Source organism: Dipodomys merriami, unplaced genomic scaffold (assembly GCF_024711535.1).
Source record: "Dipodomys merriami isolate MVZ:Mamm:240054 unplaced genomic scaffold, mDipMer1.0.p SCAF_14, whole genome shotgun sequence".
Classification (NCBI taxonomy): Eukaryota; Metazoa; Chordata; class Mammalia; order Rodentia; family Heteromyidae; genus Dipodomys; species Dipodomys merriami.
Window position 1 is genome coordinate 1,936,905 of NW_027202715.1, and position 16,553 is coordinate 1,953,457.

General features: G+C 42.7%; 1 protein-coding gene across 3 annotated transcripts in view; it reads right to left on the minus strand.

The window, feature by feature from the left end:
* The window catches only part of Ascc1 (activating signal cointegrator 1 complex subunit 1), a 95,738-nt gene that overhangs the window by 17,214 nt on the left and 61,971 nt on the right, over positions 1–16,553 (minus strand). For 2 of the 3 annotated variants that reach the window (XM_070020522.1, XM_070020523.1), the window contains exon 9: positions 15,691–15,776. In XM_070020522.1, the coding sequence (XP_069876623.1) occupies positions 15,691–15,776 (86 nt within the window). Of the gene's footprint in view, positions 1–15,415; positions 15,510–15,690; positions 15,777–16,553 lie in introns of all 3 variants that reach the window. The other variant, XR_011371523.1, reaches the window with a different exon arrangement.

The following is a 16,553-nucleotide window of genomic DNA, read 5'->3' on the forward strand; positions in this document are numbered from 1 at the left end:
CTCCACAGTTATGATCTGGTCATATGAACTGTATGACTTTAATTTAAAGACCAATATAGGAACCGCTCTTTCAGAATTAAAGACAACATGCTTGAAGGGAGTTATCATCTTGGTATCATCTACAAATTCAGCCCCAACTCTGTCCCAGATGTCACTTGTAATCTGAAACCTCTACCAATAGTGATCAGTGGTATGACAGTCAATAATAATAGCTAATAATGTACGTGAATAGAATGTGTGGGGTACCTCAGATCTAAAGAGCAAGGCCAGACTGTGAAGGAGTAGTGCCTATCATTGTTGCTAGCTCTATAGGAAGCAGCAAAAGGCTGTGTATCATGGAGCAGGTGCAATACTTCAAGTCTTCAGCATATGACTCCTTCATGAGCAACCATTAAAACAGTTCCAAAGTGCCATGTGTCCCCAGAGCAGAGCCCTGTCCCCCCCTACCGAGATGACACTTCTTGTGCAGAAGAGAAACAGGCACTTCCTCAGGTCATTCTACCTGTCTTGGCTACAGTGACCACAAAGAATGTTACCACCTGACCTATGGAGGCAACACACAAGCTGGGAAATGAAGGTTTTAAAACCTCCTTCAAATAATCACTCAGGGTTGCACTTTTGGAGGTTTGGCCTGAGCTTCACTGCTGATGTAAGGATTATCAAGTTTAAGACTCTGCTGGAAAGGCCAAATGACCTATTAGAGAGTGAATTAAAACTGCTATATACAAACAGGATGCCAAACAGTTCTGCTGAGCACCTCAATATTCAGAATGCCATGGGACTTTCCCTCTCTGCAGAACCTCTCCATTTTGAAAAGCAGCAAGAAAACATGAAGTAGGGGGAGAAAGCAGAGAAGACAGGAGGCCATGTGGACGGGGCTGGAGAACCTAGCTTGTATGTGACCTTAGTCCAGGATGCACACAGGAGCCCCATTCCACAGCAGCCAGTGAACTGGCGTAAGAGACGGGCCACTGGGAGTTCTGTCTGCTGCAAAATTTCTTACCCAGAAATCCCTGCCTCAGGCCTGGATCTGACAGCCTCTTCAAGACAAAACTGCCCAGATAGCTACTGGCTACCAACCATTCCTCGACTCCTAAGACTGAGACTGCCAGAATGGGTGGCCCTTTCAGAGCTGGCCTTAATGAGGTTCTTGCAGACAGTTTCCCTGAGAACTCATGCTAACTAAAATTTGCTACCACACTAATTTTCTATTTCCTGTCTGCTTACTTTCCCTCCGAAATTATTCATAATGGTCCCTCAAACAAATGCAACAAAAGGTATGTGGTTTGATCTTCACAAAACATGATAGAAAAGAAGTGCAAGTCAGCAGAAGTGAATTGGGGGTGGGGAGCATGCAGAAGACAACAGCAGAGGTGACTTATTGACTAGGGTTTGAGAAGCTGCAGTATCCAGGCTAATTGTCGTAGCAAGACTACATGGAAGACAAATCAGCCAACGACAAATGCTGGAGGGGATGTGGAGAAAGAGGAACCCTATTACACTTCTGGTGGGAATGTACACTTATACAACCACTTCGGAAAGCAGTCTGGAGGGTCCTTAGAAAGCTAAAGATTGACCTCCCTTACGACCCAGTCATACCACTTCTAGGCATCTACCTTGAACAACAGGAACCAATATACAAGGACACGTGCACCTCCACTGTTCACAATAGCTAGGATATGGAAACAACCCAGATACCCCACCACAGATGAATGGATCCAAAAATTGTGGTATCTATACACAATGGAATATTATGCAGCCATTAGAAATGACAAAATAATGGCATTTGTAGGGAAATGGATAGAGCTAGAAGGAATCATGTTGAGCGAGGTAAGCCAAGAGCAGAGACAAACGGTACATGGTCTCCCTGATAAGTGGATGCTAAATCCAAAATGTTAGGTGATACGACAAAACTAACAGGACTTAAGAAACAAAGAACTCCCACTCATCTGGTCGAACCACTACTAAATAGCCCCATGCTGCTGATCACATGTATGGTGTATAACATGTGTACACTGTTATATGTTACAGACTGTGATAGACAATTTGCTCCAGGAAAGTTAGAATGAACTTGTGACTTTAAATGAGCATCATTATTCCACAATACTGTGAAATTCGGGAAATTATGTAATCACTTAATCACAATAAAAAAAAAAAGAACCTCGGGGAAGGGAGGGAGGGAGGGGATGGTAGGGGGAAAACAATGGAGGGGGTAACAATGCTCAAGAGGAAGTGTACTCATTACCTTGCTCATGTAACTGTAACCCTCTGTATAGTATCTTTACAATTAAAAAAAAAAAAAGACTACATGGAAGAAAAGCGGGTCATCAGGCCCAGCCCACCTCTGCTCCAACTTTTCCAACATGAGGAAAGCATCCAGTAGTTAAAGATCAAAGCAGATTGCCCTAGAAAACAACAGCAAAGGAGAGTGTGCGCACACTTAGGAGTAACAGCTACCCAGATAATGGCTTCTTCCAAGATGGGAGACAGACTGCCATGAGCTATCAACTAAGGTATTTTCAAGTCATCATTTCATTAGACCAGAAGACATAAAATAACTTCATCTTCTGTCAGAACTATAGAAAACATGCCTTTGGCAGCACCCACAGCTTTATAGTCTGTGACACTGTTTCTACGGTCCAGCTCAGACAGCCTCTTTCCCCTATGGACTGATATGGTCAGATGTCAGGTAAGGCTTGGGAAGGAAAAAGAGTTATCAGACAACCATGCCTAGAAGTTGATGCCAAGAATCTGGCATATATTTTACCCTACAACGGGAATTGGAGTTCTGGTTGATTTATATCTTGACTGTTTTCTCTCTCTCTTTTTTTTTTTTGCCAGTCCTGGGACTTGATCTTAGGGCCTGGGCACTGTCCTTGAGCTTCTTTTGCTCAAGGCTACCACTCTTGCCACTTGAGCCACAGCACCACTTCCAGCTTTTTCTGTTTATGTGGTAGGAATAGAACACAGGGCAAGTACTATACCACTAAGCTACATTCCTAGCCCATCTCACTGGCTTTTAACTTGTAATAATAATGCTCATAGTTCTAAACTGTTTCACAGTGGGGATATGGGAAAGATGGGGTCACTTCTTAAGGCATGGCTTCATGGCATTATGGACCTCATTACACCTGACTTTCTCCAACACCCTGGAATAACACTGAAACTGTCCTGTCCAACATGCTGTCACCCAGTTTTGTCTTTCAACAGCACGCTGCTTTAAAGAGAATGAGTGTCCTGTCACCATCTCTGGATCCAGATTTGCATCCTGTTATTGGTTTGTTCATACATCTGGAATCTATACTACAATGAAATGTTATTCTGTCTTAAAAGCAATGAAATCTGTTCTATGCCACAGCACAGAAGGATCCCTGAAAACATGCTGAGTGAAATAAGCCATACAAGGGCAAATACATGATTCTACCTCATGCAATTTCTAGAGTAACCAAACTTATAGAGACAGGAAGTTGAACAGTAGTTACCAGGTCCTGAGAGAGAAGAAAGTAGATGATTGTTGTTTTTAATGGGTAGTCTCCACTTGGGGGTCATAAGACTTTCTGGATGAATTGTGGTGATGGGTAGTGTAAATGTACTTAATGCCATTAAATATACTTACAAATGATTAAAATGGTAAATCTTACACGTATTTTACAACAACTAAAAAAAATAGGCAAGGTAGTACATGTCTATAAACCTAACACTTAGGAGATCGAGGCAGAAAAACCATGACTTTGAGGCTAGACTGGACTACATAGAGAGATCTTATCTCAAAAAAAACCCAACAACAACAACAAAACAAAAACCCACCACCACTATAATGAACCCAAAATGAACCATAAACAAATTCATTTCATGGTGAACTACACCCAAAATACTATTGAGACCCCTAGAAATTAAGGCTAAAGAGTATTTCATACAATAAGAACAAGTATTTATCCAAATAGTTCATACTAGTAAAATCACAGAGAACTGAAAAAGTATTCTTCTTCTCCTCTCAATGGCACCAAGAAGCACCTAAAGCACAGTGTTTTATGGTTAAAGAAGTTACTCAATAAACATTAGACGTATTTGTATTTCACTTGGATAAAAACTAAAAAATGATTTTAGGAAGTCATGTTAAGCTGTGTGTGTGTGTGTGTGTGTGTGTGTGTGTGTGTGTGTGTGTGTGTGTGTGTGTGTGTGTGTGTGTGTGTGTGTGTGTGTGTGTGTGTGTGTGTGTGTGTGTGTGTGTGTGTGTGTGTGTGTGTGTGTGTGTGTGTGTGTGTGTGTGTGTGTGTGTGTTTTCTTCTCATACTCCCATGGCCTATTTCTTGTTAGGGTATTGGCTGCACCCTGCAGAACATCCTCATCCCATTGGAAAGGAGACAACATGGAAGTGCTCCATGGAGTGCCACTGCAGGGAGAAATGGTCAGTGCACTGGCCCGCACTGATACCTCAGAAGGAGAAAGCAAGGAAATGCATCTTTCCATAATGGATGCTGGATCTGCCAAATCAGCCAGCAGCTTGGGTTTGGTTTCATTTTAACAATGGTTTCGCCTCTCTGACAGCTGAAGCTTTGGGCGCCCTCATTAGTGTCTTAAGACTTCACTTTCCAGGCAAAGTAATACTGAAAATAAATTCAGAGGAAAAGTTGTGCTAAAATACTGCTTGGATTTGAATCTTCCTCCTCTAACCCTGAAATAGCCTTAAGAAAGCAGCTATGGAATCAAGTGGACCATTTCAATATACTGAAAGTCAGGGGCCTTTCTTGGAGTCTTTAAAACACAGCATGCTTCTGCAGCTGTACTCTAGCAAGCCACTGACAGGGCACTGCAACTGCAGACTCCCTTTTGTGTTCTTTCACAGTCATCAAAGGAGAGGGGACACACTTCATCCCTAACATCACAAAGTAAGAGCACCAGATCTGACAAGGTTTCTCATCACCATCTCCTTCCCTAATTTCACATTTATGCTAATTACTTCAAAGTTTGATATTGTATTAATGAAACTGCAAAAGAAATTGTTCATGCTTCAAATTAACTAATGCATACCAAAGAACCCTTTCTTTTTCATTTTTGTACTGTTTCTAATTAATGTTCACTGTTGTTAATTTATCACTATTTTTATTAGTCTACATTAGTTGTATATAGGGAAGGAGTTCACTGGGACATTTCCACACATATATACAATATGGGATTTTGTGTGTGTGTGTGCCTGTCCTAGGGCTTGAACGCAGAACTTGGGTGCTGTCCCCGAACTTTTTGCTCAAGGCTAGCATTCTACCACTTGAGCCACAACTCCACTTCTGGCTTTTTAGTAGTTCATTGGAGATAAGAGTCTCAGGGAGAGTTGGGAAGGTGGCTCAGTGGTAGAGCGTTTGCCTTGCATGCATGAGGCCCTGGGTTCGATTCCTCAGCACCACATAAGCAGAAAAAGCCGCAGGTGGCACTGTGGCTCAAGTGGTAGAGCGCTAGCCTTGAGCTGAAGAGCTGAGGGACAGCGCCCAGGCCCAGAGTTCAGGCCCCATGACCAGACCCAAAAAAAAAAAAAAAAAGAGTCTCAGGGAGCTGGGTGTCCGTGGCTCATGCCTGTAATCCTAGCTACTCAGAAGGCTGAGATCTGAGGATCGTGGTTCAAAGCCAGCCTGGGCAGGAAAGTCCGTGACACTCTTATCTCCAATAAACCACCAAAAAACGGGAAGTGGCGCTGTGGCTCAAGTGGTAGAGCGCTAGCTCAAGGCCCCATGACATGACCGACAAGAGTCTCAGGGACTTTCCTGCCTGAGCTGGCTTTGTACCATGACCCTCAGATCTCAGCCTCCTGAGCTAAGGATTTTTTTAAAGTATAGTCACAGCAGCATGAGTAGTGAAAATGATACATGGCTGCTGGAACTCAAGAGACTGTTGCTTTATCCTACATCCAGGCAGGGTTGTTCATTCTCCTAATAGTGTCATGCAATGTTCAGAGATAGGCATTCAAGGACTTTCAAATAATTCTGAGTTTTGAGAAAAAATACAAAGAGCAATGTGACTAAGAAGAATTTTTAACAACAGCAAATAATACAGCTGAATATTGAACTGGACAACAAAAATATATCATCAAAAAACAACGTTTCCCTTCTGCAAGAATGGAAATGCCACTCAATGCCACTCCTCTTTTGCCATCAGTATCTTTTTGAAAAAATTATGAGACTTTTGGCTTCTAATCTAGCATGAAGGAGCTTCTCTGTGAAATACAGTGTAGCAAAAGACTAAGAAAACAGGTCAGGCATAGTGGCACATACCCATTATCCCAGCACTGCAGAATCAGAAGGGTGAGTTCAAGACCGGCTTGGGATATTAAGCAAGATCCTGTCTCAAGAGAAAGAGAGAGATGGTAGAGAAAGAGAGACAGGCAGACAGACAGAGAAGAGATGGAATGAGAGAGAGAGAGAAAAGAGAATGGTGAGAGGAGAAAGGAAAGAAAAAAAGAACCCACAGACTAGTAGAAATATTGCAAAAGACATGTGATGAAGAACTGTCCAATAAATACAAATAACTCAGAATTGAATAAGAAAGCAAAGGATAGTAGTGCATGCCTAGAATCTCAGCCCTGGGAATCAGACGGGTGGGTTGTAAATGAGACCAGCGTGAGCTACATAGTGAGTTCCAGGACAGCCTAAGCTAAAGAGCAAGGCTCTGTCTCAAAAAGCAAAATAACAACAACAACCAAAAAACCCCACCAAAACAGCTAGATAAAAAAAATGAACAACCAATTACAATGTAGCCAAATGACGTGAACACAGAACTCACTAAAGAAGATACACAGATGAGAAATATCTATCTGAAAAAATGTGCAACATTATATGTCATTAGAGAGTTTTCTATCATTTACAAACAATGTTCCTACTAGAATGGCCAAAACCCCAAACACTGGCAACCCTAAATGGTGCCAGTGATGTAGGACCACAGGAATACTCCATCACTGCTCATAGAAATGCAAAATGCTACCACCACTGTGTGTGTGTGTGCGACACGCACACGTGCTCTCGCATGCAAATAGCGATAACTAGGGCTTGAACTCAGGGCCTGGGTGCTAACCCTGAGCTTCCTTGCTCAAGGCTAGTGCTCTGCCACTTGAGCCATAGCTCCACTCTGGCTTTGTGGAAGTTATTTGGAGAGAAGAGTCTCTTGGACCTCCTTGCCTGGGCTGGCTTTGAACCATGATCCTCAGATCTCAGACTCCTGAGTAGCTAAGATTACAGGCATGAGCCATTGGTGTCTAGCCTGCTACCACCACTTTGGAAGACAGTTTGGTGGTTTAAAAAGTTGTGTAGGGCTGGGAAGGTGGCTCAGTGGTTAAAGCGCTTGCCTTGCATGCCTGAGGCCCTGGGTTCGATTCCTCAGCACCACATAAGCAAAAAGAAAAAAGCCGGAAGTGGCACTGTGGCTCAAGTGGTAGAGCACTAGCTTTGAGCTGAAGAGCTGAGGGACAGTGCCCAAGCCCAGAGTTCAGGCCCCATGACTGGACATAAAAAAAAAAAAAAAACAACAAATAAAAGTTGTGTAAAAATACAGTAATTGGGGCTGGAAAGATGGCTCAGTGGTAGAGCGCTTGCCTTGCATGCCTGAGGCCCTGGGTTCGATTGCTCAGCACCACATAAGAAAAAAGCCGGAAGTGGCGCTGTGGCTCAAGTGGTAGAGCGCTAGCCTTGAGCTGAAGAGCTGAGGGACAGCACCCAGGCCCAGAGTTCAGGCCCCATGAACGGACCCCCCCAAAAAAAATACAGTAATAGGAGCTCAAGTAGCAGAGAGCCTGCTTGGCAAATATGAGGCCCCAAATTCAAACCCCAGTACTGAAAATCAACAAAGAAACAAAGAAAATAAAACTGCTCTTAACATATGACTCAGTTTTGCAACTCTTTGGTTAGAGTCAGTGCACCTGCATGGACACATCATTAGTACCCAAAGTGCACTGGAGTTCAGTCTTGTACATGCTATGGATTTGAAGATGAGTATATCATACAGAGTAATTGCACTGTGCTTCCTGCTCATCTATTCCTCCCCACCTCTATCCTGGCCAGTTGCTGATCTTATCATCCCCAAAATTTTACCTTTTCCAGAATGTGTTTTAAAAAATTTATGTAAACACAGAAACAGGTTCCTACCCTTTATACCTTTATTCACAACTGCCCAAACTTGGAATCAACCAAGGTATCTTTCAGCAAGTGAGTGGATAAACTGGAACATCCTGACAATGGAATATTATTCAGTACTGCAAGACAGGAGTTTGGAAGCCATACAAAGGCCTGAAGAAAGCATCCAGTCTAAAAGGCTGTATACAGGGCTGGGAAGGTGGCTCAGTGGTAGAGTGCTTGCTTTGTATGCCTGAGGCCCTGGGTTCAATTCCTCAGCACCACATAAGCAAAAAGAAAAAAATAATAATAAAAGGCTGTATACAGCATGACTGAAAGCACATGACATTCTGGAAAACGTAAAATTTTGGGGATGATAAGATCAGCAACTGGCAGGGATAGAGGTGGGGAGGAATAGATGAGCAGGAAGCACAGTGCAATTACTCCGTATGATATACTCATCTTCAAATCCATAGCATGTACAAGACTGAACTCCAGTGCACTTTGGGTACTAATGATGTGTCCATGCAGGTGCACTGACTCTAACAGATGTACCCTGTGGAGCCAGATTTTGGGGCAGGGGGTATATATGTGTTATGCATGTGTAGAACAGAGTTTATGGGGACATAGTACTTTTTGTTCAATTTTTCTGTGAACCTAAAACTGTTCTAAAATTTGTTTTCTGATTTCTTTCTTATTCTTTTTTTTTGCGGGGGGAGCCCAGGTCAGCCTTGAATTTGAAATCTTTCTATCTCTGCTTCCTAAATGCTGGGATTATAGGCATGTGCCACCACACTTGGCTTATTTATTTTTGGCAGTACTGGGGTTTGAACTCAGGGCTTTGTGCTTATTAGGCAAGTGTTCACTACTTGAGCCACATCTCTAACTCTTTTTGCATCTCTTACTTTTTCAGATAGAGTCTCATGTTTCTGCCTGGGACAGGCCTCAGACCATGATCCTGTTCCTAGGCTGGGATCACATGTAGCTAGGATTACAGACTTGGGCAAGTTGTTAGTTGAAATGGGGTCTCACTAACTTTTTGCCTTTGCTTACCTTGAACCATAATCCTACCACACTCCACCTTCGAAACAGCTGAGGCTATAGGCGTGAGTTACTTTTTTTTTCTGCCTGAACTCGGCATAGGCACTGTCCCTGAACTTCTTTTGCTCAAGGCCTTTTTACCTCCAATGTCAATGCCCCTTGCCAGCGGAAAGCTGTGTCCTCTTCCATATCAAAGGGCTGGAGATATTAGATCCACCTGGGAAGGACCCTGTGCAAGTCCCTGTCTGTACGGTCCAATGCTGCCCCCCCCCCAACTAGATTCATCTTGGCATAATCAAGTACCACCAGCCTAACCATCCTTCTCACTCCTGAGTATACCAGACCCAACAAGCCAACTTGGAGCCATCCAAGCCCTTGCTTCACAGAAATGCCAGGCACTAAGTTCATCAAGGGCAGAAACAAAATCCTCAGCCATCCTATCCACCACAAACAACCTCTAACCCATTTCTTCTTAGGGTGGATTTAAGAACAGCAGCTCTGCTAGACTGGCCCCTGTCTCATCATATATGGTAACTTAAAATATCAATATGGAGGATCCTCCTCCTCAGAGTCCTTGCAGGACCACATGCATTATAACATCTGGTTTTGCCTGTCCCAAATGATTAATACATCTAATTTTTGTCAGAGACAGGAACTGGAGATGGGACTTGTGCTTGGGTCCTGCTTGCTTCCGGTGTGCAAACCTACGGCAGATATAAATACCGTCTATATTGGGTCCTATAATTGGGGAAAGCCTTCACATGAGAGACCAGATGCCCTGATGTTAGATGCCACCTATGTTATAATGCTGGAAAATAACACCTGTGCCCAGGTTCAAATTGTACCCAAAACTGCATATCGCTGAAGAGGGGCAGCTTTACTTGTGCCAACTATGAAAGTATTTTATATGCAGAGGGCCATGACTCCTTGCCTAATGGATGGTTTTCTACCTGTGAATGTTACACTTTTAACGATATCCCTGCCTCATAACTCTCCCTGCTGCCTAAGCCATCTAGCTGTTGTGCTGCCCCACAAGGAGCTCTTCCAGCCTCAACAAGGTCAGACAACTAGAAGTTTGGTGCTGGATGAAAGTTGTATTGATAAACTACACCTCCTGTCTGAAGCAGAATATAATGCCCTTACTTTCTCCTTGATTGGGATACCAGGGTTGGCAGTGGGAGTATATAAAGGGGTCATGCGTTTGACATGCATAGTGGCCAAAAATATTAATTACACCTCCTCTGCCATTGCACTGCTAAATTAAGAACAGCAGGAACATAGGCAGGCTCTCCTTGACAACTGTGCTGCTATCCATTACCTACTCTTACTCTACCACCAAGGGTGCGAGGAGGTAAGAAACATGTGCTGTTTTAACTTAGCCGATAACAGCAATGTCATTAAGGAACAAATCAGGCATCTCAAGGAACTTGAAAAAAAAATCTAACAGAATAAAGGGGGATAGGATCTATTCGGGTGGCTTACTCCCTGGCTCATGCCTATCTTGGGTCTCTTAAATGCAATTTTCTGCCTCATTTTGATTGTGCCTTGCTTGCTCAAGTGCATGCAGAACATCCTCATGGGGAAGATGAGACTTGTCACCAATCAATCTGCCAATCAAATGCTCCTGGGAGGGTACCTGATTGAGTGTCCCCCCAACCCTGACTACTTCGCCCCCACTCAGCAGGAAGCAGCTTCAGAAGAAGCGACCTTTGCCCATAATCCTGACCTGGTACCCCCCCTCCCCCATTCAATTATAAAACCAAAGAGTTGGGAATATTAGTGAAATTAACTCCTTTCCCATGGCTTAGCATGCTCCTTCTCCTCTCCACAGTGTAGCATGCTCCCTTCCTAGGCAACACTAAGCCCATTTAGTAAAGGCAGTAAATAATCAACCTCCAACACACTCTACCTTGGGATGGCACTCCTCTGGGGCAGCTACCACATATAAGGCAACAAGAACCCCTTAAAGTGATCTTCAGGTCTGGGCAGCTGCAGGGCCCCTTATCTATTTGGATAGCAACCATAAATCCTAGTCCACCATGATGAAGCCCCTGGCCCACACGTCCACATCAGGGTCTCCACCTCCTAGCCCCTTCTAGTCCCTCCTAGATCTCCTAGGTTATATAGGTTACCTTGGACAATAGCCGGTACTTCTCACTTTTCCCTTGTGAGAAGGGGTCTTGTCAGCCCCTTTACCAGCAATAAACCTTTACTTTGTTCTCTGTACCTGGATGTCTGCATGGTTCTTTGGCAAAGTCTAATAATCTATCACTGTTCATTCCCTATCTGTGGGGAAGAGGAGGGTACTGGGGCTTGAACTCAGGATTTTTGGCTCCTTCTTAGCTTTTTCACTCAAAACTGGCACTCTATTACTTGAGCCAGATCTCCATTTCCAGCTTTTTGCTGTTTAGTTGAAGGGAAGAGTATCTCAAATTGTCTGCCTGAGAGCTGGATTCGAACTTTAATCCTCAGATTACCATTTTCTGAGCAGCCAGGATTAGAAGCATGAGCCATCAGCCCCTGGCTGTCTTTCTAAATTTAAAGATTCTCAAAGGAAATATTTGATGTCTTATACCTGCAGTACTTTCCACCTGCTCTTAAACATGGCTCCACCTTTATTTGTGCTGTCTTACCTGGTCTGGAGAGTGCATGGTGAGCCTCCTCTTTGCTCTGCACTGAGAAGTTATGCTGCTGAGCAGGTACTGCTGTGTCCTGGTTCAATTAGCTGAATGCAGACCTGGGAAAACTGACTCTGCTGCTTAAAGCCACTTTACAAGTCCCCAAGCCCACTGCCATTCCTTCTCTCTCTCTAAGAGCTGGCAAGTAAAGGCCATCATACTTCCAGCGAGTGAGGGAGCAGTTACTGTCCACAGTATGTCCACAAGTCTACCCAATTTCTTCAACTACAAGTTCATCACTGCCTATGGTTTTACAAATAGCATCTTTGTTTTTATTCCCTGAAATGGAAACTCTTAAGGGGCCATCATCCTATTTGGCCTAGGATATCTGCATTAATTCCTCCTCCTCTTGAAGTGTCAATCTGCCATAAAAAAATAATTGAGGGGCTGAGAGGTGGTACAGCGCTTGCCTCACATGCATGAGGCCCTATGTGAGATTCCTCAGTACCACATAAACAAAAAAGCCAGAAGTGGTACTGTGGCTCAAGTGATAAGAGTGTTACCCTTGAGCTGAAGAGCTGAGGGACAGCTACCAGGCCCAGAGTTCAAGCCCTGTGACCAACAACAACAACAAAAAAATTGAGTATGTTTGCTCTTCTGCTTTGAGTAACACAAGAGGATGATTGTCAGTTCTTCTTTCAAAGTCCTTCCCAGGGAAAGAAAATTCTCATTTTAACTAGGAATAACCAGACACTATTCCATTATAGCTGTGGCAACTCTCAAAAGAACTGTATAGAAGAAAAATGAGGCTTCTACCTCAAAAAGTCATTAGAGAGGTGTTTTGTTGTTGTTATTTTTCTTATTAAGGCACCTGGAACACATCAAATTACTCCTCATGGAGTAGAACAGCAACTAGCAGTTACTCGTTACATTCTTGCAGCCATGAGCAATGGCTTTCTTTCTTGTTTTGTTTCCCTTGAATAGGTGATGAAGCAGGTTTTTTCCAAGGCTGCCTCCCACTACCAGCACTCCCAATCTTCAGCCCACACTGCTGTTAACGTGCTGTACACACATGCTCGGGCTCCTGAACAACCAGTGCCTTAACCTTTCTGTTTACTGCAAATCAGTTCCTAGCTTTTTAGAGAAGTTGATTTTATTCTTTATAATAACAACCTCATTTTTTATAATAACAACCTATACATACATCATATATATACATCACAAACACACACATATATTTATTCAGATACATACATATGTAACTGCTTTTCTAAAGCCTTCTTTTTATTTCAAGGGTTTCAGAGGTCATGGTTGTCATGTTCTAGGTGCTAATTTGTAGTAATCCCACAAGGTGGTCTTCTATAGTCACTTTCCAAATATAGCTCTTAACCTTGTGTGCTGGGGCAGGGATAAACTGCTACAACCTGAAGTTTATCTTTATTCTTTTAAAATCACTTAATTCCCTTGACCAAACATAGGTGAAAGATGGCATTTTTGTAACTGATAATTAAGATGGAAAATATGAGAGACTACACTGAAGGACACTTTGTCTTGCCATTCAAAGGTACCTCTCTTCTACAACTGGCCCCCTATCTTACACTGTAATTGCCATTTACTGCCTGTAGCCCTCAAAGACATGGGATGCTGAAGGCTGGAGACTGTGCCATCTGACTGTCTCCTCTGAAGGGGGTACACGGTCTGAAAGATGCTGTGCAGCAATAAGCATTGCTGTTAGTGTATTATATCAGATATAAAAGTCTGGTTTGTATTTGCTTCTGTTTTGTATTGAGGATCAAATCCAGGGCCTGGTTCATTCTAACCATGTGCTCTACCACCAAGTCACACCCATTTCTTCATCAGTTTTAGACTAACTGCTACATCCTCACCATTTATAAAACAAGTTTTAGTCAGGCATTATGCCAGTTCAGACAAATGTCCCCAGCCTCAGACAGTCAATGATCACTACCCAACACTTGGTTAGCTGACGGAGACAGTATCAACAATGCTAAATCTTCTTTTGTACTTCTTTACCTGGCAGTCACTTTAACCAAAATAGATCTTGTGTTAGAGATTACAGTAGGCAGTTACACTAAATGATATCCAATAACTCGCTGGGGCCAGTTCTAAACTGAGTTTAGGCGTGAATTAGGAAGGGTGTTACTGGTAAAGCAGTGCTGGTCAACACTAGAGGGCGCCACATTCATTCCATGGGTGGGGGGTTAGGAAATTTAAAGGGAAAAAAACAAACAAAAAAAAAAAAACACCTTCCCCCCAACCCTTTTTCTGGCATTGGAAATAGAATCTAGGGCCTTGAACATGCTAAGCAAGCATTCACTGTAAAGCTACATCCCCAACACAAGAAAAAAAAAATCTTAAAAAAAAAAAAAAAAAGCTAGAATGAGAAAAACACCCTTAAGTGTGGGTCCAAACTATAGACAGAGAGAGCTACCCCACAACCAACGCTCTTCATACCTCACTTCAACAGACATGCTATTGGGCTTGTATTTTCATTCCATGTGAAAAGCTAGCTTTAATCTATTTTTAAATATTTCTTTCCCTTTCAAACTATTTTCTATCTTAACCAAATTAACAACAAAAGGCAAAGTAATAACTGATATTATCAGAAAATTCCCAAACAAAGTAGACAGAGGAGAAAAGTTAGTATCACACAGAAGCTGTGGCCTAGGATAAACAGGGAAGTCAACTATAATTGAATTCATTAGCAGCTGCCACTGACACCCAAAGTGAATTCACAGACAAGAAGATACTAACCAGATATGGTAGTTTAACCTGCAACCCCAGCTACTTGGGAGATGGAAGCAGGAGGATTCCAAACTCAAAGCTAGCTTGAACAGCTTATCAAGGTCCCAGGTGAAATAAATGAATGAATAAAAGACAGGAAAGGAATGGGAGGGAGAAAGAGGGAGAACACTGAAAAAGAGAGATTACACTAATTCAAGAGGAGAATCAAAACAGCTTAGCACAAACTTGGCAAGATGAGTGCTGAATGCTAAGTCACAGGCCTGAGGGCTCTGTAGAAGAACTCAGCTGCTCAAGAGTGACATCACCAATTAGAGACCATGGCGGTCATGTGAAACATGTGCAAGAGAATTACAAAAGTAGGAGATAAGGGAATGGAACATGGGTAGAGAAGGGAAAAGAACAAGCATTTCTGAAGCTAAAGCTTATTCTGATATTATATGAACATTCTTTTCTCCACCTCTGAAAAATACCCACGGCCTTAAAAACTTTTGTCTGAGCCATCACAAAAACAAGTGAAGAATCCAAACCCTGTCCTTTGGTATCATATGTTCCTCCTTGCCCAGGGGAACAATGGCCCATTAACCTGACAGAGAGGCATAAATCATGGCTCTTACAGAATATAGTGTGTAGGAGGGAGATAAATTCAAAACTAAAGAGTCCCTTGTATTTAAATTTCACAGATTAATGCAACATAGAAAAAGCAAGGCATCAAGTCAGAAGTGGACTAACCACTTTTCTAGGACAAGGACTGCTCCTGAGTTAAAAATAGAATATAAAGCAACCTTGAAGAATGACTTTGTGGGTGAGAAGAAAAATCTGCTGGAACAAGACATAATTCATTTTCACTTTTTAAAAAAATGCAAACTCAAACCTTCAGAGGGAGAACAGAGTAAAACTCACCAGGCTAAAATCAAGTTATTCCTAGGGTCCAAGTGGCTGGCATATGTCATTGCTTCTTAAATCACCAATTTCAGGTACTCTAGAAATGCCAAGTCTAACAGAGTCAAGAGTATTCTTTTAAGAACATTAAAACATTTAATGGCCCTTTCAATCAATGATTCCCCTGAAAAGCATGAGAAAAATATATCCTATCATTAAAGGTAGAACCTGTTTTCCTCCCTTATTTGGGTCCCATGCCATAGGATTTCCTTCCAACTGCTCTGCTTCATACTGACCTTTAAAATGTTTCGACCATCAAATGATTCTCTTTCCTTGAAAATGTATTTGCCATCTGGTGTGTAGAGATTGTACCTGCCTTCAGCTGTAAATATTCCAAACACAATATTAGAGGAGGAGCCTGTTATTTATCTATATTCTCCTAGGGTTCTATAGATACACAGATTCTGCTAATCACATTTTCATGAACTACCCAGAAAGTGGCACAATGAAGAAAAGACAGCAAGCTGTGAAGCCAGAGCTCTGGCTTCTGGCCAGCAGCCACCAACTCACTCACTGTATACTTATTCCTTCAACATTCTCCAAGTACTCGTTGCAGGTTCTAACCATGTAACTAGCTGTGTGTATGCGTGTGCGTGTGTGCATGCACACGCCTGTGCGTGCACATGCCATCTTGGGTGCTGTCGCTGAGCATTCTACCCCTTGAGCCTCAGCTCCACTTCTGGCTTTTGGTTAATTGTAGATAAGAGTCTCACAGACTTTCCTACCTGGCTGGCTTCAAACTGCGATCCTCACATCCTGAGTAGCAATGATTACAGATGTGAGTCACCAGCAGTGCTCAGTCCCCACCTACATTCTTAGGTGAATTACTTCTCTTCTGTGGATCTGTTTTCCCTTTACAAAATCAGACATTAAGACTAAGTGATCTCCAAGGATTCCATAGGGCAGGGGGTGTGCATTAAGTAGTAAAGTGCCTGCTTAGCAGACTCAAGGCCAAAATTCAAGGACCCAGTACCATCAAAAATTAAAATTAGGGCTGGGAAGGTGGCTCAGTGGTAGAGTGCTTGCCTTGAATGCCTGAGGCCCTGTGTTCAATTCCTCAGCTCCATATAAAAAGAAAAGGACAGAAGTGGCACTACGG